The sequence below is a fragment of the Photinus pyralis genome, unplaced genomic scaffold (genome assembly GCF_008802855.1).
Source record: "Photinus pyralis isolate 1611_PpyrPB1 unplaced genomic scaffold, Ppyr1.3 Ppyr1.4_LG3a, whole genome shotgun sequence".
NCBI lineage: Eukaryota > Metazoa > Arthropoda > Insecta > Coleoptera > Lampyridae > Photinus > Photinus pyralis.
In genome coordinates this window covers 3,148,165-3,172,358 of record NW_022170509.1, presented here as the reverse complement: position 1 = coordinate 3,172,358, position 24,194 = coordinate 3,148,165, and the positions used below count along the sequence as shown (strand labels likewise).

The window sequence follows — 24,194 nt, the reverse complement described above, 5'->3', positions numbered from 1 at the left end:
TTTTTTGTATCGCAAGGCAAACTTGTAGGGTATAAACATTTTAAATCCGTAGGTCATTTTACTTGAGGTCATATTTAAGCAACAGAAATTCCTTCGCAATTTTTCGTTTGAGAATAAGTATTAATAAATCCGGTCAATTTTCTTATTTGTGGTTTTAAGGGGATAATTGTACAGAAACGTGCCGATTATTGTCTTATTCTTCTCATGCCAAGACAAACGCGACGTAAATGAAATACTCTAGTTGAAAACCATTGGGAATGAAATTTTGAATAATGAGTAATTGTAATGATCCGGAATTTCAAAATCAAATAGATCGCAAAGTAATCTGAGTGATTTCGATTTAGAAATCAGTTAATTTATACCAGAGCACATATATCAACGAAAATTTTACTAGCTGTCAGATCCATTGTCCATGTGCCAGCACAACATTTAACTTAATTATTTAAGTGCTCATCAATCTGCCGGTATTGTTCGCTAATATACCCGTCATAATGACCTTCAGCCAGGACAAATATAAGTAATTATAAATGATGGGTACTTTGTTTTGCCCATTTTTTAAGGGTTAATTTAATTATTTTCTTTCTTTTTTTCAATTAGCATACTGGACAATACAATTAATTGGGACAACAAATAAGCTGCCATAGGTATAACAGAAATTTGCGAATAAATAATTACTTTGAGAAAAAAGCATTACATTTTTACAAAGTTCGAAAAACAAACCATAACAAGTTTAAATCAACTTGGCCCAATTTTTTACAACCGTTTTGTATTTGCCACATTTAGTCCACTAAATCCAATTAAATTACACGCTCATTTACATAAATTTGTTTATTTCATTCCTCTAACTGCTGAACGCAAAAGATTTCCAACAACCTGTTTCTTAGACCTTCAAGTTACACAAATAGTTGCAAAGCACTAACTATCTAATTGCCTATTCATAGTACAAAAAATCTAACAAATCGTCTATTTCATAGTAAAAATAAACATATTCCCATTATTAGAGACGCTTTCAAGCTTTTAAATGACCATGACGCTTTGTATCATTTAGTCAGCTTCTAATTTGTCTGTGTTTGGCACACGGTGGAAACGTCTGTAGAATTTGGGTAATTTACAACTAGCGAATGCAAATACGTGTTTTCAAACGTTGTCTTATCTTAAATAGGAGAAAGTAGCTCATTTGACCAAGTTAAATAAACATTGGCAAACTATGATACTGAAACTCACACGTTTCGTAACATATTTTTCATGAACCCTCCCGATTGCCCTCGTCCTCCGACGTTGAAATGAAAAATTAGGGTAGGATATTGGTCACCAAACGAAGCTATATACAAATAGGCGAAAAAGCATCAATGTTTAAAGATTTGGTGTAGTTACTCCTTCGAACATTTTGGAAAATAACAACTTTATGATATCGCTTGGAAGATGCCCCATAGGTGTACTTATCATTTACTTAAAAAGTCATTACTACCTAGTATTCCGGGCCAGATCATTTAATATAGTTTATGAATACATGGTCTTATGACTGAAGAATTTTGCTGGTTACTTACGGTTAATACAACTGGAACTAGAATACACAATTAACTAATATTAAAGAATAATTTTAGTTAAAGTCACTGAAAAACTCATAGATGATCGATTAAAGATTTTGTTAAACATCCTGTTCATTATTCGGGGATATTTAATAACAATCAACTAAAACACCACTTGGCACGTACTGCACTTATGTATAGAGCAATTTTAAACTCCGCGGGAACGGCACCGTTAATTATCACCTTCCGTTTACTTGAGATTAAAACGAGTGTAGTACTCTTAAACTTATGATTCTGACTGGTTGCTTGGTTTCTTTACAACGTCATTAGTGATAGCCGGTATGGGGGTGTCGGTCAAGATTTTAATTTATAAGCTTCAAGGAAATCAACAAACAACTAAACGACAAATTACTTACTAACTTTTCGTTTTACTATTTTGAATAAAAAGGCTAATCAAATTTTGATTATATATTACTAATTAAATAAGCCATCCAACCGTTGAATAAATCCTTCAGAGGCTAATTAAGAGAGGATCATCGTATAAATGGCGTAGTTTTGCAAAAAGTGCCACAAGTTGGTATAACTTATCTCATCAACCAAACAATGTCTTGTTGACTAATTTTTGAGATAATTCTAGCGACGTTCAGCTTTAAATTGCAGTATAATTAATTTATAATTATTTACATATTCAAACTAATTCACTCCAATGATGACACAAGATATTATACGGTTAATTATCTTTCTTAACCTTCTCTTTCAGACCGCTAAAATGAAGTTTAATGTTTCACGTGCTTGAGACCATCTAAATCCCACCTTTTTCAATATGCCGTGGATCTCAAAAATATAACAAAAAAATCGGAAATTCTTACGACCTACTTTTTTTACGTATTCTCAATAAATTTGCCTATAGCAAATTATCCTATCTCACCGATAGGTGAAAGTTGCCCTGGGGTATTATAACGCCTAATAATTAATCAAAATAAATCATCCAAACTGGTCACTAATTTCAATTTTAGTAGGTAAATAGTCATAACGCAAAAAGTGTAATAGTATCTATATAAGGACTCCGTTTCCGTTAATTTCTCAGAAATAAATGTCATATCATTTGCATCTAGTTAAACAAAATATGGAAATCAATCTAATTACTTAGTTTTGCACAATTTTATTGTTTAATTTAAAAAATTCTGGTTGCGATGTCGATTACTCCATAACATTTCAACTAAAGAAACTAAGCGTCCAAACTTTTTTATTGTGAGCTTTATCCCCAAACATTCAACATTTTATTCAAATTGACAACATGGGGCATGAAACATGAATGATAACGAATTAAAAGTTTATGTTTAAAATCTGCATTATGTAAACTCAACAGAGCAGAAAAATTTGCTGTACACACTCTTTATAAAATAATTAATTGTAAAATACTTTTACATACGACTTCTGAAAATAATTATGTAGATTTAGCGTAGGAATCACCAAGGGTCCTGTTATGCACCTCATAAAACGTTGCAATATCTCAAAATCTTTTGTTTCTTTATATTTGTTGTTAAGTCAACCATAATTGTAGCTGAAATTTGTTTTAAAATTATGTATTTACGCGGAACTCGGAATTTTTTCGTTTTTTTGCAAAGTAAATACCTATCAAACAATCTACCAAAATAAGATACCCTTTATTTAAGCCTCGCCTAGAGCAAACAAGTAAAACGAAGAAACACAAAATTGGTTTTAACAGTTACTTTTGTAAGGATTGTGTGATGAGCAGGACTGAGTAGGACGACCTAACCGTAACCATTGAATAAAAACACTATTTTTATTCAATGCCGTAACGTACAAAAGCGAGTAACACGTGCTGGTAATATTAATAAACATTGCAAATGTTACCTCTATTCCCTTAAATATATTTCAGTAGGCACCTAACTATTTAAAGCCCTTTGGCGTTACCGCATTGCAATGAAGTCCCGAAAATGTTGCCCCAAATACAATATTACCTACAAAATTCGTTAGAGAATCAAAATAAGGTGCAGCTATTGTAATTTTGTTGAAAACATTAGCCTAACACAAGTAATACCCGTAACAATATCGTTTTTATTGGCATATCTACGATATTCTACCATCTAGGAACCAGTTTACAATGAAGAGGGTTCTCCAGTATATACAAAACCTGGCTTCGGAGATAAACAAAGAACAAAGTCCACACATTTTTCGATTTTTGTAATTGGTGCCACATATTAAATTCATAATGTGTGTTGGTGAATGCAAATACTTTTTTGCAGTTTGCGATCTGTAAAAAGATGACACCATGAAATGTGCTAAGCGCGGTGTTTTAAGGAAATATCATAAACTGATAAAAAGTACAATGTTTACTTTTCTATTATATGTTTGGTTCAGAGCTGTCACTTTTAATAAGATTTAAATCTTTTTTATGATTTAAATACTTTTTTCGATTTAAATCATTTGATCTTAAATCTTTTTACGGAAAATGATTTTTGATTTAAGATTTAAATCTTCATGAAAACTATCTTTGATTTTGAACTTAAAAAATGATTTAAATCTTTTAAAAAGATTTAAATACTTTCGAAAAGATTTAAATACTTTCGAAAAGATTTAAATCGTTTCCGAGTGATTTAAATCTTTTAGAGACGATTTAATTAATACATACTAACAAATTCTCTTGATTTATTTCAACCTGACTAAGCTAATTAACCCGGGTTTGATTTCGGTAGACGTTTATATGTATTTATTACAAAATCGAGTATACCTACTGAGATTGACGATGTCTCGGTTTTTTAAAAGTTCTTTCGCAAAAAAATAGGTACATATTTTAATTTAATAAATAATAACAATAAAATACGGTAGAAATGGTAAGTATATTGATGAATGGGTTTCGAGCAAGATCATCAGACCAATCAGTTTTATTGAATTTAAATCCTTTACAAACCTTTTGTCACAAAACGATTAAATCATCGGAAAAGATTTAAATCATTACATCATTACATTATTTAAATCTTTATACGTGATTTAAATTAACAAAATTAGATTTAAACCTTTTTGAATGAATTAAATACATTGAAAGTATCTTAAATACTTTCTAAAAAGATTTAAATCACAAAAAATATTTAAATCTCAAAATGATTTATTATCTAAATACTTTCTTATTGACAAAAGTATCTTTGATTTAAATCATTTGTTAAAATGAAATGCATCTTTGATCTTTGATTTAAATCGTTTTTTAAACGATTTGTGACAGCTCTGGTTTGGTTTGCCCTGGCAGGTTTTTACGTCATCCGTACTGTTAATTAAACAACTGACTAACAGTCCTTCTCTATATACTTTGAATCCAAAAGATCCACAATATGTGCATTGCATTGTCTGACGAAAATATCGAGAGAGCGCCTGCCGCGGCCACCAAAGTCCACCCGGCTGAAAGGGCAATGGGTAATTTGTGTCTCGAAAAACAGTCACCAAAAATATACGTTGTTGATGGATGAGACGGACTGGTAGCCTTTAAGCGACCTAGGGAAAATATTTACCGGCCCATTTTCTGAAATGGGGATTCACGGGTTAACATTTAGTTCTACAGAAGTAGTCTCTAATGTTTTGAGTAGTATTAAATGGGTCGAATTTTTTTAACAATAAAACTGGTTCCAAGAAATTACCATGGTGCCCGGGTTCATTCACGATAGGAGGTCCTCGTTTCTTTTACCATACTCTATAATGCACTTTCCAATTACTTTAATGATTTCAATTATACAACTATACGTAACCACAGTATACATTGTCCGTATACGTAATAAAGTTTCTAGCCTGTCTTTCCCTGACCTAAACGAAGATTTTCTTGTTACGGAAAACTGTACTGAAAAGATAGGAAGACCCATTGTCCAGTGTAACATTTTGGCGCCCCATCAGTTGACATTTATACTAGCCCGTCCGCCCCTGAGTGGTACAGCCTTCACAATTTAACTGTTAATTAAATAACAACGGAATCGCCACAATTTCATGAAAACCTACCCACCAATTAGATATAGTTTTTCTAGTGCTAGATCAGTATCAGAAATAATGTCTTGGGTGGAGTAGAGAAATTAAAAACAGATGCAAATGACCATTTTCTTAATGACATAGAAGCAACACAAAATTTCAAGCTTGTGTCTTCTCCACGCAAGAATTAAATATTTCTTTAAAATAATTTTTACTGTATTCATTGTCCATAAATTGTTCTTTGATATAAATGTTAACGTGGAATCATTTTCATACGAACTGTGTCACGTGTTCCTAGCTACATTAAGCTTTGAGGAGGGAAGTTTCCTTTAACACTTTCCCATTCTTTATTTAAGTGAATAAATTGTTTCCCATTAGGAAAAATAGCGTGAATATGTGATACCGTGTAATAAATGGCATTACCCGAATACTCATACTAGCTTAGGTATACAAACACTGATTGGATGGTAAGTTTGCGCAAATTAACAATTCCTTCAATATTATTTAGCTAATTACCATATCCTCAGGAACGTAGGATCCACACAAGCATAACACACAACACAACACGAACACACTATATGAAAGCGGAACACTAAGAGCAATTATCGAACTGTAAATTATAATAAATAAAAAATTGATCTAAGGACGTTTGGTAACAAAGCCAATTGTCACATGAACTAGACGATGTGAACTATTTTTTGGCGAACAGGATGAGAGTATCGTACTTTTACATAACAAAACAATTCGCATCTTTTTGACAGTAAATTAAGGCAACTAATTGTAGGCATGATTACTGTTCGAATGGGGAATACACGCAGAATCTAATAAATGAGAGTTGCACAAACACAATGAAATAAATATGTAGCTAGGCAACTGTATTGTTTATTATACGTCATATAACATGTAGTTGAATGTTGTTTGAGGGTGATTTTAAGTGCAATTGAGGATGTGTATGATATTGCAATAAATGCTTCTCACAAATTAATTAGCTGTACCTACATTCACTGCATCCCTAATACTTATGATGACAATATTAAGTATGGGAGAATAGAGTTCATTATCATTTATATTCCGCTTTCTACTTTGTTCAAAACAGTTTAGCCTTAATAACAAATAAGCTTCTAAATAATATTGTTATGTTATATCATTGAAAGATTTATTATTCAATGGTTATACGAAAAATTTCAAATTGACCCTGTTAGACGGATGAATCGGTTTGACTCCACTAGAAGTATAATAATAAGTTATTGAACAAACAGGCTCACAAAGTACTTTAGAGGGGGACTCTCTCATAGGGTGGACCATTCGCTCAAAGCGAGGATGGGATTATTGGGACGAATTTAGTTAAAATTCCCAAAGTCGGTTATATTAAATATTAGAGTAAAATTCTCGGCGAGAGTGACGTATCATGAAGGGCCGGCACATTCGATTATTCAAAACAAAAATTTGGTAGTGATTATGCCTAATGGAAATGTTAGACGGATAAAATCGTTGGTGTACGGAATTGGGGAAAATTTTTTCGTGAACATTATCGGCGTGTTACATGAGGTTGAATCATGGATTAACGTACCTATACCCACACTTTTTTACCATCCATTGGTTTGGATTTGATTGGGAGTGTATTAAACAGTTTTTTGTCCCTTACGCCGCCATTTTGGGGAATTCAAACTTTGTGTTTCGGTGTTCCGTTTCCGAGTTATCTGAAAGCTTTTTGAAAAAGGAGTATTCATGGTCAAAGTGGAAACAAAACCATTTTTAGCTTCCTAGCATGTGCTAGGTAGCTATTGCGATAGTTTTAGTTAGACCATTTTAGACCATTTTAAGCAACTTTTAAAGAATAACATTTTTTTCCGTCTGTATGTACGTACGTACGTTTGTTGGCAATTTTCTGAGAAAACGGCTCGACGGATTTTGTTGAAATTTTGTATATTATATGTTTTAGGCATACCGAACAGAAAAACGGATTTTTGAAATGAAATTTTGGAGCGCCGTAACGGCATCGAACTTTTTTTTTCAAATAGCAACCTAAAATTTTTATTCTATTATTTGGAAGACCTTATTTTCCTGTGTACAACCTACAAAAAATTGGGCCGGGTTATATTATCAAAAAACGGAGAAAAAAATTGTCAAAGTCAAAAAATTGTGTTGCATATGTGCAAAACGCAACGATCTTGTTTCTGAAGCAATTTAAACGAAATTTCTATGGTAAGTCCCTTTAATAAAAGCAAACAAAATTCATGCGCAAAAATCGTGTTGCGCATGCGCAGAAATGCAATTTTCTTATTTATGGAACAATTAAAACGAAATTTGGATGGTAGGTCCTCCTAATAAAAGAAAACAAAATGCATGCGCAAAAAATCGAGTTGCGCATGTGCAACATTCAACTTTCTTATTTATGGAGCAATTTTAACGAAAATTGGATGGTAGGTCCCTCTCATAAAAGCAAACAAAATGCATGCGCAAAAATCGTGTTGCGCATGCGCAGAAATGCAACTTTCTTATTTATGGAACAATTTTAACGAAATTTAGATGGTAGTCCCACTTGTATTCGCGAGGTCTCCGGGAAGTTGGCACTGTAGAATTGATAAATTTGTCCAATAATATAGTGCTACAGCCAAAGTGAATATATTAGCGCTACTTTTTTTCAAAAAACGTGCTTCTAGTGCGTATAAAATTTTGCGTTTGATTTAAAGATAATGTCACTAAACCCTATCTAGAGTCGATAGATAATCCACAATGGAAATATTGGTGTACAATTTTATGAAGGAATTGCGGTGAAATGTGAGATGTGTAGGAATAGTACTAGAAGAAATTCCGGAAATCTTTTGTTGTGTGAATAAAAGTTCAATCTGAGATTCTATAGCATAATAATATGATTATGAAACCATGAATAATTTTGGGTATGAATGGTTCGTTCTGAGTATGAACTATCCGCATACAAATCGTTTAGTTATGAACCGTCTAAGCATCAAACATCGCCAAACCTTACTATCCTAATTGCACTCACAAAAGTTCTAAGTAGCCAATTCGTCAAATTTACCCCAAAACTCACTATCATTTAGACCCGAAATTAAACAATTCAAAGGTACACATTAGTTATATAGTTTCTAATACATTCCAAAACTGGAAACAATTTTAAAGCAGGCAGTAGTATAAGCATTAATTCGTAATCCCTCCCTATTAACTATTTCCAAAAATCGAAAGGTTCCTTACTAATTCTGTTGTCACCCACAATACCCTCTCTCGGCAGTTCGCTAATATTCGATGTACATTCTCAATATATTCTACATAGGTTTTCAAACATCCCGCGAGTTTATTTTCAGAAATGACGATAATAAAAAATGACGCAAAATTATTGGAGCGAACCAAAACGAACATTGTTTTTTTCTAAAATTTCGCCACCAAGGCAAGCACGCTGCACGAGTCAGATGGACGATTCCGACTTTTTCTTAAAGTCCAAGGCAAACACACATGATTTATACATTTTATCCTGCGCGTAAATTAAACAAAAATTTACAACTTTCGAGTAGCAGGAGAAGTGTAGTTGGATTGAAATTCCCATGAAACTGAATAGCTGACTTATGACACTGCATGTGCAATAAGTAAATGCTTGTTGTCAAGAAATTGCTATTTCCAAGTAAAAATGTTAGAACAAAAGTTGAAAGTAGTATTTATTGTCTAGACTAGATACATACACCATGATTGGAATACATTGTAAAAACATTGTAGCTCGCTTTCGTCATAGGTAAACAAAATTGATCACATTATAATTGGTTATCAAAAAAATTTAGAATTCAATCTACGTAGCGGATTGTTTAAGTAGAAGATAGTACCACCTAACAGAACAGTTTTGCTATTTTAAATGGAATTCCCCATTTTTTATCCTTGCAACCAGAAATAAATTTGATGTATCACCCATGCTATTCAGTAAACTTGGAAAACTTTAGCAATCGCAAAAACACAAAGTGGATTTATAGCCATTAAATGTATTATGAAGGGACAAATGTGTAGAAACACGAGATAGGTGGGGTTGCTCTAAAAGAAGCGAAGATTTGTTCCTCTTTACACAAAAATCATCCACTTTAGGGATGGAGATTTGCAAAATACCCTTATTTTTCAGTGTGAGCAGAAAAATGCGTTTTCATTTTCGAAACTGCGAACTTGGGGTACACACATTAACCTTTTATTTAAACAATTCTTGAATAATGAGCTATTTCGTTTGTCTTATGCAACGTAATTAATTTTGTGGAAAAGTCCTACAATTACCTATAAAACTGTTCGATGTAGGGTTATGGACGTTATGGTATCTTCATCGAATTTTTCCCAATGTTTTGTACAAACATGAGAAAGAACTGGAATAACGAAAGTAACATAAAATTGAAAATTGAATAACCCACAACGATAGATAAATTGCTACTCAATTGTTTCCTATGCTAATTATTTGGAGAGTATCGTAACAATCCCTAATGGCACAAACCATAATCTCAAGGATTAAATCGTCTCATGTATTTACTTTCTTTGTAAATGTTAATTGAGAGTCATGATCAATTTGTTAAGTCAGCTGACTACGGACTTTTCTACTAAGAAATAAATTAATCCCCTGTAAAGTCCATTACCGTTTTGCAAAAACCTATACTATTTGATTTCGAGACAAAGAACATATTTCTTGATCATAAAAGCAATCAATCCAACCTTATTCATAATCAGTAAAGTGAACATGATGAAGAGAAGATTTCCCAACCATGGAACGTTGATGTCCAAACACCTGCATATGAACTTGCAATAGACTCGTGCAAACAATAATGGAAATTCCGTACCTATATATCATGTTTACAGAATTACTACTTGCTAATCATTAAACGTTTAAGTATAATAGGTATTTAGAGCTGTTTATTGATAACATAAACTGATGACTAAATCAGCGATTGTGGCAAGGTTTTACAAAGAAATGCAGTTACAACGCAGGTGCTACATTTCATTAGAGTTATGCACTGACACTAATTTTTTTGTTATTTCCAAATTTCATGAATGTGATGAGTTGATGAGACATGGTACAAAAAACTATGCGTGGAACTATCTAAACGTTGACATCTAAAAGTTTTTATGAAAAGTCCTATAAAAATATGAAAACAATTACTATCCTACTACTAATTATTGGTACAGGCCAAATAAACAATCGAGAGGTATACAGGTTTCACTTTGACGTCATCTATTTTGTTAAACAAATAACTCACGTGATTAAACTCATAGGCCAGAAATGGTAGAAATGCATAATTCACTTACCGAGACAAGTGTTGGAGAGAACGTGAGGCTGCAGGCAACCTCCACATATGAGGCATCGGTTTGTTATTTGCCAAGATATAAGCTCGCGGCACACTTAATTATATGCAAAAAAAAACTTGGCATCATTAAAACCAAAATTTTAGGTACTTGTGAACATGATTCAATTTTTAATTAATAAAATTACGCAAATATTTATATACGGGTAATTAAGATAGTAGAAATACTTAATTATGATTTAACACCTGTAGATTTATCCAAACATAATAGTTGTCATTTTCCACAAATGTGTAACTAGTGAGACTCCCTCTCCGGCTAAATGATTTCCAGTTTAATTTTCAAAAATTAATGACAAGCTGAGGAGCTCTTGTGCACTACCAATAGTGCGGAACCAGCACAATTTGGTTAATTGATTAGCAATAAAATAGGATTTTCTTGTTTAATAAAGATATAGCCTCCTTTATTTGCATTTCGTAGATGACGTTGGAAGATGACAATTTCCAATTATTTTCATAATAAAGGAAGCAAGACACTTTCCAGGAAAGGAACTTATTTGCTCACTATTTACCAGTAATTACTTTGCTTTGTGATTTAGACTCGCGAATGACTTTTTGAGATTCAGTTACATTCAATTTGCTCGTATCGTCTCAGACCATTGTGTCGAGGCAAAGAAAACGACGTGCTCGTGTTTAGAAACATAACGATGTGATGGATTGTCATCCATTCCCATTATAATCCTTTAATGGTTGAATTAGTTTGTATATATTTAGTGAATCATTACAATTTGCAATGTGCACAATAATAAATGGCTGAATTTGAAATTATAATTGATAGTTCTCAGATTTAAACACCAAGCGCGCATTCATTTATTTCATATTTACTAGAAATTATGGAAATCGAAGACGTATTAATTTTCTTATCACGTAATTAGTATTATCTGTACTTCTCCGCATCAGCACAAGAAATAATTGGGCATGCAAATAAGATTTTATGATTCACTACAAGGTTTCCGTACAAATCAAATAAATTATAGTTTTTCATTTTTCTGGTTATAGATGCACAGATATATGCGTTTTAGCGCATGAGTACTTCTAAAGTAACTTAGTTTCAGAAAAAACTCTTGGTTGTGGTTGATCCATGCTCAAAATGGGGGTGATGAACCATGAATGAAATAAACGACTCAATTCCTCAAAACCTTCCCCATGGATACTTAATTGTTGACAGACAGATAAATTGTGAAATGTTACGACATGTTTCGATTGTTAATCATCTTCAGGTAACAAACTAAAATATTTAAAGTTAAACCGTTGATTAGATAGTTGTCTGTCAACAATTAAATATCCATGGGGAAGGTTTTGAGGAATTGAGTCGTTTATTTCATTCATGTAACTTAGTTTGCTAAATTTGACCACAGAATTTTGCTAAAGATTACCAGTAACAGTTTCAAATAGAAAATTTACGTATTTAGCGGGAATTCCTCGGAAATTGCTTCAATAGGTATAGAGATACGGGATGGATGGACTTATTATTTAATTAAACTACTTAAATAAATTACAAATAAATCCGTTATTATAAAAATTAAATTTAAAGGAATTTAATGCTCTCCTCCTCGTTATAGTTTGCCGCACTAGATCTGTACCATTATGGAAGACTAAATCTGGAACCTTCTATACAATATGAATGCAAGGCACAACATATTTTCATGAATTTTGTCAAACCTCAGGGAACATAATGATGAATGAGGGTAGTTTCAGGATCTTTTCCTTTAATTAACTACCAATTGTTAAATTTCTTTTTCAGAAACCTTCCCACTATACTGACCTGGGATCAAAATGGGCTGTGCTTACACCGTTCAGGGCAATATACAACCTATAATTTATTGCCTCTGTAGAATAATTCGACTGTTTACTGCTTTTTAAAATAGTATGGACTGATTTCAAATCCTGCACTATGTGGGGTCAAAGAAATGAAAGCCTCAACCAGTTTTGAAAAGATAGTCGCACGCTGTGGGTGGATTCATTTAACTGTGTCATTATTCAAATTGCAAGCCGGAGGAAGATTTCATTTGGTAAACAAAGCAACAATGTCATCCGGGATGGGTGAAGCAAATACATCTTTTTTGACTTCCTTGCATCAGACATGCTTAATATATTAGTATACCATATACCACGAATATTCCTATAATATACAAAGGGATATTCCACGTATGTTGTATACATTCAGAATGGATGTTCCATAGAGGTTCCTTTAATCTAATAAACAAGCGTATATGCTTGTGATATCTTTATATTTAAGGCTCTGATGCGGCTCTTGCCCAAAAATGTTGACCATTCTCTCAATTTGGCTGTAGAAACAGTCACAGAAACGAAATAAATTTGAAATGTTCAATAATGAAGTTACTCTGTACGTCTGTTTGTCTGATGTCAGAAAATTTTCACTCACGAATGGCTAAAAACTTATTTGGTGTAGTCTGCGACCCATATATGATATATCACGATTATTTAATATAGTATACTACCGTTGTACTAAAATCGTCTGCGTATTTCATTTGTTGATTTGTGTATCTTCAAAAATAATAAATTCGAATTGCCCTGCGCCCTCGGACGGACGGACCCCGATGAATGGATGGATGGGCGGGCAGGATTCGCGCAAGTATTTGTCTCGAAAAATACACCAAAAAGTCTCATTTAAACGCAAACAGACTTTATAGCTATACGGTTATCAATAAACCACAAAGTACTAATGAATATGTTCAATTCAACCCTGCCTAGCCCTAGTTAAATGTAACAGCTAAAAACTGATTAACACGTATCAAATGTACTCTGAGCTTTCTACGTTTTCCTGTCAAGAATGCATAGCCCTTCACGGGACGGATATAAGTGCAATTTTGCTTTTATGAAAACCATTATACACTCACTGCAGTATCACAGTTCTTAAAGTCTATTAAACCGATAAACAAAATAGTTGCGGGTTTATTGTTGTTGCTATACACAATAGTAGTCAAAGTACCTTCTGATTAATTTTTTAAGACTTATTAAAGGTCAACATTGGTATAAAAATTATTTACTTCCAATTCGTTCATTTTTATTAACAATAAACCTTCTAATTGGCTAACGAGAAAATTATATGTAACTTTAAGTTGTAAGGGAAATGCTTATTAAAGTTAAAACACGAAACTAGGTTACGTTGCCGAATTATGTTGTTTTTCTTCAATAATATTGTTATAGTTACGTGACAAATCAAGGATTTTTAGATTTGAGTCATTACCCTTGAAAGGGCGTGGAGCTATGGCGTGGTGTAAGTCAAAAACAAGGATTGGGGCGGCACGAAGCTCACCTAATAGCTGGAATCATTTGAATATAATAGAAAAATAAAAACGTTAATGAGATTCTAATTTATCATATATTTATCAGAAATTTGGTAAATAATAGCAACCGACTCTGCGTTTATCCGGGATTTCCGAAAATAACGTACCTATTTTCATAGACAGGAAAAATTTTAAAATAGCTAAAAGTTGTACGTATTATCTTGAAGCTTTTCAGCCACGATCTCGCCAACCACTAAATGCTTAAGGCAAATTTTTTACATTATAAATTTAACATTATCGATTACTTTAAAAACCATTTATTGATTGTTTGGCCTTTCATAATGCTATTTTTCATACTTCAATGTTGCTCGTTGTTAGAGGGCATAAAATCGTATGGTACTTTGTTCTCGAAGGATCAGTTCTCATTTATCTTCAACTGTATAGATGAAGTGGATAACGACATCTTTCATTTGCTTTTTTACCTGCCAACTCGACACAATCTAATATAAGATGTTGCGGTGTTTAGATGACAGTGGAGGGTGGTTTTGGAAAATATGAGGATGAAATGGAACAATTCAAATTAAGCGTTACCTGGTCTTAGGGTTGCCAGATCTGAAAATCACTTATAGAGGAGAAGTGAGACAAAAATATAGGAGATTAAGAAAGTATATAGGAGACATTTTTTATTACAGAACTCTTTAATTTACAATGTATTATAATCATATTTTTATCTACGTATCATAATCTACATTTTAGTTTCATATTTTTGACTTCTTTGGGCGTTTAACAGTATCGATTTTTCATTTTTTATATAATTATAAAATTCCTTACAGTCAAGTTCAAAATTTAATGTAATCAGTAACTCTGATTTTATTAAGTCTAGCGATGATTTGTTCCGTACATCCGTCCATTTGTTACCCATAATGCTAAAAATTCTCTCACTGTCACTGGCACTATCATTGATATCAATGTCACTGTCGCTATGGTCGCTCATTATTTCAAACAATTCAACACACAATGCAATGCAATTACGGGTGAACTGAGAGCAAAGACACGACTCGTTTGCAGCGTTTCACGTTTGTTTAACTGTAATGGGGGTTTACAGTATAGTTGAATTCCGCAGTTCTAATTTAATAAGCGTGTACCTGAAACTATAAAACATTTTTTTGGACAGTAAAAGTTTATTTAAAAATAGATGCTGATTAGCAAAAAAATGATGAACATGTGCGGTTTTAAAGGTTTATTCAAAACGATATGATTGTGGCGGGTTCTGTGACGTAATAAGCCCGACCAATCAGCTCCTAGAACCATTCAGATGACATAACGACTTGGCAATATTGCAGGAGAATGGCATTTATAACTTGCGTCATCTGTCACAGGCACTTGTCACTTTCGTGCTAGATGCAGTTAAACATCCCTCTCAAAACGTCAAATGTGACAAACGTCAGACCCTCGCGTAAGGTTGCCAGCTCACTTCTACGTGATTGGTTGTAGGTTTGTGACGTATTTAGTCTGAAGCGTTTCAAATTCGGACTAAAAACACAGCTTTTCAATAATTTATTTTGAGTTTATTTTACTCACAAATAAAAATTGAGGACACACGGGTCTTTTTATTTTTAATGTACTTTGTGGATCAGAAATAAAAAATGAAGGCGGGATGACCCCATTGTTCATCACAGACCTAAGCGCGCATAAGCTAATCAGCGCAGATTTCATTATTGTTAAATGTTATTGTTACTTGGAAATATAGGAGATTTGTATTATTTTAGAGGATATAGGAGATCTTTCTAAAATAGAGAAGACTCCTATTAAATAGAGAAGGTCTGGCAACCCTACCTGGTCTGTTCAAAACGATTCTAAATGGCGGACGGATCAGGATTTAACAAATCAGAGTTGCTTCCTTTAAGCAGAGAAAGGGTTATTGAAAGACTCCCTAATGTTCCACCTCTATCAGATGAACACTAAAGAACTGAACTCAGAATTTATGAAGGAAACGCGCGACGGTGCCGATGAAAGTTGAAATTCTAAAAGAGGCAGAAAGAAAAGGCTTGAGATTCCTTCCGGTCGTAGTGTTGCACTTGAAGCTATGGCATCGAGGATGGGGAAGAATCCAAATTGTTACAATGCCACCTGCTCCACAGGTGAGAATAAAATAAAATAAATTTATTTAAATGATATTCCGCAATCACAATAAACGATATTAAGGAAGGAATCGTCTTAAAAGTATTAATATTTGGAGAATATTTGATGTCATTAGGTAGATAATTAAAAATATTCCTACCATTGAAAGTCAAGTTTTTTTTTAAAAAGAGCAGTTTAATGAGAAATTGCAGGAATATCTTTTTTTGTTTCTCGTACTATAAAGTACAGTAAATTTTATTTCCCACATATACACATTAATGAATCTATACCATATTAACTAAACTGAAGTAATAAAAATTATAGAATAACCTCTTAGCAAACGTCATGTCTGTATTAATGTTTAATTGCGCCAAAACGCCCACACACATGCATGCAGATTTCAAAAAGGTAGGTGTTCACTACGGTTAGACCGTAGAGTTCTTTAAAATACATTGTACATTGTAATTTGTCCAGTAATTGGCTTTTGCTGTTGGGCAATAAAGTTATTATTATTATTATAAAATATTCCCTGCAAGATTGGCCGTTTTTGAGGTTACAGATTATGGGTATGGTCAGTTTTTGAAGGCGAAGAATCCTCACTACAGCTACCGCAATGAACAATATTGTGTCTTATATGCGAGTGGAAATACGAATGTAAACCGTTACCAACAGGGGAAGTTTTAATGTATAGGTTTTTACACTTTTTAAAGAATTTTTTTTGTTTTAATAATTATAAGAGAGTTTGACTATTGGTTATTTACCTATATCGCTGCTTTATTTTTGTTATTTACCCTCGCAATTCCCTCTAATCAGTGCCAATTATTTTTAAAATAAAACATAGTATTCTTATACACTCCATATAAAGGTTGAATGGGGATCTATGTGGAATTTATACCTGCTCTTATTGACACAACTTTCAGGGTGAATAGAGGCGGCAATTTAAAAAAAATGTTTTCAAGAAGTTGTAGTGAATAAAAGCTTTCACACTTACACGCTTACACCTCAAATTCAAACAGCAACCCCATTAAACACATAATGTATGTATTTGATTGCAGTAGTCAAAAAACCGCAAACAATTAAAGATAGAAACATTATCATCCCCTTTGTTCCCCCTTCTATTCCACTCTATTTTTGGCCATCGATGGCAGTACCTAAGTTGTAAAAAAGGCGTGAAATTGACTACGAAATAGTTGTACCTTTGTGTGCACGTTTTTAATAGAATTTTCAAAAGAAGTACTGAAGGCTGGTAATGCTATACATATTTGGTCTTTGCCTTCACTCATTTTTCAGATAAAATTCTGATCGGTAACGGTAAAGGTTGGTTGGTATATGGTGCTGTCTTTATAAGTAAAGCTCCCTCGTGTAAGGAGCGTTACCCCCAAACCATAGATTTTAAACCTTCGGTTTAGTATTCTTAAACTATGGTTGTTATATAACACATATTCCATGAGGACATCAAAATTTCACTTGTCAGAAAAGTGGAAGAGCTGGACAGAAAGATGAGCGGGCGGAAATACTAAGGAGAAAGCGACAAAGTAAAAGAAACTTTATTCCAAAAACAATTTTATGTGGATATAGCAGTAGTGTTAGGATTTGTAACTATCAATTTCCACATTAAGCTCTACCATTTTTAATGGAGATACAATAAATAAAACTTATGATGTAGGTTTAAAACATACAATTTTTTAGTTAATCCGGATTTGTGTTTTGGAAACAAAAGCAATATCAGAAACTTCAAATGTATGTCGAGTTTCGGTATAAACGGAAGGGCCCTAAAATGTTGACATCATTAGTTGAGAATGTCCGAGTATAAAATCGAAATTTAATTAGTTTCCTGTTGAACGTTGGGCTGGAAAACAAACTACACGTTACCCTTTTACGCCTTCTTACTACGGAAATTTACGCCGTATTTAGAAACTACTATATTCTCATCTTAAAAAATCGAAAATTCACCACAAAGGGAAAGATTCAAATTGGTAATACTCCAAAAGGGTTGTGAAATGGTCGAACTATGCCATTTTCAAAAATTTTGAAAATCTCTCAAGGGAGGGACGAAATAGTTATCGTCAGAAATGTTACCATTGCATGCGGTGCGTAAATTTATTTGCCCATAATGACCAAAATTTCTCAAAAATGTTGTGGCTTGTCACGTTTACAAGTGTCACTTGGTTATTGTAATGTTCTCACCATTTTGACTGACAGTGTTTAAATGACGACAACACTAAGTTAACTTTATTACATTTTTGATAGCACACTTTAGATTGAAATATCCGGATAAGAAACTTAATACCTTCTTAACTTATAGTAATTAACAGACAGCAAAACAAGGATAGGCGAATAATGATGAAAGTTAAAAATGAAAAAAGCTAATACTCACACAGACATTTTGTCTTGTAGTTGCATGAAGAAATTGCACCCCACGGACAATCATATGCTTCCGTTTTGTCAAATTAAGTATACGAATACAGTCTCCGAAGGTGTACGGCAAAACAATGTTTGTAGATTAACTCGTAAAATAACGACATTTATTAATTAAGGCTGTTTAAAGCTGGGTAACGTTTTATAAAACCGAATGAATATTTTGCAAGAAACAATTGCGATGGTTAACAATGCATCATGTTTACTGAGTGCATGATAGCTTTAAAACGCTTTAATCTATTTGGTTAACAAGACTCTGAACAAGGTCTATTATAGCCCCTTTTCTTTGTAAATTATTATTAGGTATTTACTAGCACACATACGACAATGTGGTGGGGCGGTCAAATTACCAAAATACATGTGTAGGTAGTTAACAAGTTTCTTCCACTTACGCGAATTTGTCTTTCACTGCCTTTACGTCAATTTTATGTGCGTATATCCACTACAAATTAATTGCGAAATGTAATTAACTATAAACCATACCTAAACCTTGCTCAACAAACATTGCTAATGTTCAGGTATTCCCTATTTTCCACTTGGACATAGGTCCAAAATGTTTCGGTGCACCATTTAAAAACACCACAACACACTGTTCTACAAAATTGAAAGCCAATAAACTTAACAATGATATTCTTTGTTTTAACAATTTATCAACTCATTCATATCAACATTATACACACATTCTAATCGGGAATTAAAATCTAAGTCCCAATTGTGAATTAACATTTTGGATCAGTCTATTCATACGACACCCTTGTAAGTATAGGTACTTAAATATCTTCGTGATCTTTTAGTTGGTAATTTAAAACCGAATTAGGTTTTCCTGCAGTTTTCCTAGTTCGTAAGTAACCAGAATAGTGTAGAACAACTTAAGACCTGCTGCAGAGGCACCTCTAAAAAGCATTATGCGGGTCACTCTGTAATTGGGCGCAAGACTGTTGAGGGCCCAGAACAAGAGAGGGATAATCCCAATCCGATGCCAGACTTCCATGGGTAGTTAAGTGCTACATAAGTCTAGCTCAAGGGACGGGAGAAACAACCTTCTCTGATTGCCTTAGTCCAGCAGTCCACTTTGGGGTAGGTCAAGAGTAGGAGTTTGGTTAGGCGTTTGATAAGGATGCACGTAATGCGGGTAATGGCAGGTATAGTAAATACCTCTAGGTTAAAGTATGGTGCGTATTGGCATTTCGGTGTATATCCATAAACAAGGATCAAATTCCAAGTTGGAAAGTTTAAGATCGTACGATCCGTGAAGTATAGCGTGGAGAGACACCCTCTTAACACGTTACTGAATGCCCTGGTTATGTGGACGAAGAACGGGGTCAAAAAAGCTTTGAACACAGTTGATGGACCTTCGTTCATACTAGTTAGGATGGAAAAGTCGTTCAGCCTTTTGAATAACTTTCCAAATTTGGATAACAGCGTAATTGGTCTATACGAGTTGGGGTCAGTCAGTCCTTTTTACCGGGTTTCAGGATAATTACGACTATGACGGACACATTTAAATACATTAATTAAATAGATCGACGAGTGTGCCAGAAAGTCTAGTCCTTGTCTGGAATCTCTGTTGATAAATGATAACACGGAAATGAGTTCGTCAGTTGTTATTCAAACCATTGTCGCCGTCGCGGACGTTGGAGCAAGGATTGAAAAGAACTTGTCTCAAAGGCCGGATTCGAGTGTAACGCTACCTGCTGTAACGAGCGTACTGAGTAATGCTTAGGTATATACCATTAATATAGGTAGGTAATGCCACAGACAACGCATGCATGTGTCGATGTATGTGCTGCACTGGCGCTCCAAGGCGCATTTGTTCAATCTGGTCAAGATTAGAGTAACCGTTGGTACAGTGGCGTAACCATCAAAGCCCAAGTGCCCCGTGATCTAGGCAAAGAGCTAGGAGGATTCTTAAGGGTGGGCTCGAAAGAAAGACTATTCTTTCTACCCGAACTTTTAGTTGATCTATAATACAACCGCTGCTTCATGTGCGTACACAACTGTTTAGGGTCGAAGGATAATGCCTTCTAACATTTAATTACTGCAATAAATATAAGAAAATCAAGTGAACGGATGCGCTCGTACAGAACAGCATCATGTTCATTTATATCAGCAAGAGTAATTCACTGAGTTTGATGGAGAGCAACTCCTAAACGCCTTAAAGTTCCTTAACGGTTCGGGAAGTTTCTTAAACATACTTTCTGTCTCCTAAACGCTATTAAAGTTCGAAAATGATTTATAAAGACCTTGCCTTTCTCTATTAGCGGGCCAGCGCAGACATCTGCTCAAGTTCTAAAGTATGATAATTTCTGGAAGAACTGGAGTGCTAGGATTCAATCCCTTGACACATTTTTTCATTGGTCCTAAATGTAAAAGTGATTTAAACTTCATGTAGTTTCTACCAACAGAGCATTTGATTTTCAGAGGCCAGGATTGAACTAGTGCTTTGTCACCGCAGCTAAATTAAAAAATATGTGTGCTCAGGTCTCCAATAATTTTCCCGTCAAACTTCAAAACTTGCAAACGAGTTAATTATATAATTTTTTACGGATTTTTTGATAAATTTTAATTTTAAATTAATCGCTAATTAACAGTCCACTGTTTAAGTATTTGCGTTTTAATACTTTAATGATATGGCTTCTAATCGAAACGTTTTAATTTAAATAAATGCTATTTTCACATTGTGAATATCTTTTTACAAGTGGGTATACTTCTATACTGTAAGCATTGATCAATTAATAAGCAATTAAATATTAAACTAGGTACCATTATGTTTGCGAGAAAAATAAATTTTTGTTTAAAACACTTTTTAGTTCGTTTTATATTTAACTCTTCTAAAAAAGTTAATTTTTAGTCACGTAAACATAAACAAGTAATCCAAAAGCTACTGCTGGACGGGCTGGATCGTCATATAAATGGAGAACCGGACCAGCTGTAGTATTTTCGTTGCCGTTTTAAGTACATTTATAATAATTACTTAAATTTTCAGAAAAATGGCGAGGCATCGATCAATAAATTATACGAGGGGTGCTGTTTTAGAAATTGTAGAGGTATAGTCAGTCAGTATTATAAGTCAGTTTTATTTTCACAACATTTATTAACAATCTAGTTCAGTGAAAAAATAGAATTCTCACGTGCCATCACATCAACTACATTTGGCTTTTGCGAAAGAAGCACGATCCAAAAGTAGTGTTTACAGCAGTGCTTCTCAACCGGTGAGCCGCGATCTTACTAGAACGTGTCCGAGGTGGTCGCGAAATACAGGGGAAATGACTGTAAAATTCACTGGATTTATTACTTGTCTTATCTAATATGATTAATAATGTTTATTAATAAGTTAAATGTAGTTGATACAATTTGAAAAATTACTATTGTACCTGAACATTTTTATTATGCATTTAAAAAAATGTAATTCATATGGGGGTCGGAAAAATACTCAACGTAGTGTTGAGGTTGAGAACCACTGGTTTACAGTTAGTTTGTTGAATTGAATTGTGAAAACAATACACACAGTTTTTTATACTCAACAGGCGTGGAAAAACATCGCCGTGCTAAATGGTACAAAATAATGGTCGCTAAACATGAATTTATTTCTACGAACCCAACAGTAAATAGCAAATCTACTGTTTGGATATTCCAAAATGATTCAAGAAAAGTTGTCCATTCATGCAACGTTGCTAAGAAAATAATCGCTTATTATAGAACCACGAATGCTGGTTCGTGTACTGTAATTTTTTGCCATTAATAAAATAAGAAGAACGAAGGCGAATTACTCTTCATTATGATAACGCCTTAAATCGTTAATTTTTTAGCAATTTTTATATAATTTATTACCGTATGACTTCTCTTTATCTGCAAATATATAAAAAATAACGTGCGTAGTAATACAATTTTCGTGGGCTAAAGCAGCATGCATCTACTTCAAAAAGTAACTATTTTGTGAAGGAGTACATTTGCTAAAAATTTCCAAAATAATCCAAAAACCGTTTGGGTTATATATTTAGTCACATATACAATTTAAGTGTAGAAAATCCACATAACTAGCTTAATGTCCATCTTTTCATTTCTGACGTTAATTTTCTGAGGTTTTCTTTACACATAAAAACCACATAATTTTATCTCGCCGGATTCAAAGGTACCTATAAACAAAATGCAAGTGCAGAACTCTGCGACACTCCACAATTTTGATGTTGAACTAAGTAGCGATGTGTACACATATCCTAATCCATCACTTCAATAATTTTATTAAGTGTTGCTTTGGAAAACGCCCATTCTGCTTCTAGTCCGTTTCTGTTATACCTATTTTCGAGCCTTTCCGCATGTAAACGTGGACAAGAAAGCATTTTCGGAAGTGAAATCTCCCTCGGAGGACCTATTAAAGGCCGAACGTTATTTATTCACTAATTTCCATGAGAAAACCTCTAGGAAAATCACGTAAATCTGTGCATCGATTCCTTGGTAGTATACGAAAACACATCCATCCACTCCATCACACCATCACTGACATAATTGGGCAAATAATGTTTTATTCGAGGTACAGAAATGCCAAAAAATTAATATTTCTTTTGGAAGGTGTTCAACATATTAGCAGAATCTATCAAATCAAACGTCATGACAATATAGTCCATAATCTCGTCGTTGCAAGCTCTCAGGTAGTGTTCAATTTATAGTAACTATACTATGCGTTTACGTATTATTTACATAAATACCTCTACAAATAAATTATAATCATTCGGAATTGGTGATATTTCTCAAAACCAGGTAAAATGCGCATTTCCTTATGTATGTAAAGTGATCTTAATTACCGAAGTAGGTAGGTATACGCATTGTGTAAGTAAACATACCTTCTTAGTGAAAAATCTCCATTTCAGCGGTAAGTGTGGGACTATAAAAAACACCACTTGATTTTTTTAATTTCATTGTTCGAAGTGTAATCATCGCACTAAACAAATAGTAGTCGCATTACCGCGGACGTCTACATCCCGGATAAGTACACAAATAAGTCACCAAAATTGTTAGAAACCAGAATATATGCCTAATATGGCACACATATTAGCAGCTTCTATAAAAGATGCAACTACAGGTTAGTAGTCTTCCAAAATTACTATAGTGAGTGATCTCCAAGGTGTGTATAGAACATAAAGCTTTTAGCACATATTAGAGATTTACTTAAAAATAAACGTCCGTTTAATTAACACGTTGAAGATCATTGTAACCATAAGTTTTGCAATTTTCTAATTTCTGTCATTGAAAAAAATTGTAAAGTCGCAAATATCTTTCAAACTACAAGCAAGTCTATACAAGATTGAAATCCTCTTTCAACATTTTAGCTGAAAATGATTTCCTGTGCAGCCTTCGTGAACAAATTTTAACTTTTATAGTTTCCATTTAAACTTCAAGGCGAACATTCAGAATCGCAATTCGAAAATGTATTTATTTTTGTCTAGAATTTTGTACATCTTTTCACTCTCGATTTGGAAATCTTGTCTATCAAAATTGCAGCTTGAAAACGGGTTTTTTCAGGTTCTCCGCTTGAAAATATTTCACGTGCAGTTTTCGTGTACTTTAAA

General features: G+C 33.6%; 1 protein-coding gene across 9 annotated transcripts in view; it reads right to left on the bottom strand.

Annotated features, from left to right (window-relative positions):
• Positions 1-24,194, bottom strand: part of LOC116165865 (synaptic vesicle glycoprotein 2B-like) — a 43,097-nt gene that overhangs the window by 3,196 nt on the left and 15,707 nt on the right. The window contains exon 1 of one of the 9 annotated variants that reach the window (XM_031480594.1): positions 23,469-23,596. The exons of 4 other annotated variants lie outside the window; for them this stretch is intronic. Coding sequence is in view for 1 of the 5 variants with exons in the window: in XM_031480587.1 (XP_031336447.1) it covers positions 19,111-19,132 (22 nt within the window). In the remaining 4 variants the exon portion in view is untranslated. Of the gene's footprint in view, positions 1-1,547; positions 1,916-10,784; positions 10,861-18,586; positions 18,851-19,110; positions 19,231-23,468; positions 23,597-24,194 lie in introns of those variants that run through there. 4 more of the 9 variants (XM_031480587.1, XM_031480590.1, XM_031480591.1 and 1 more) reach the window with 4 other exon arrangements.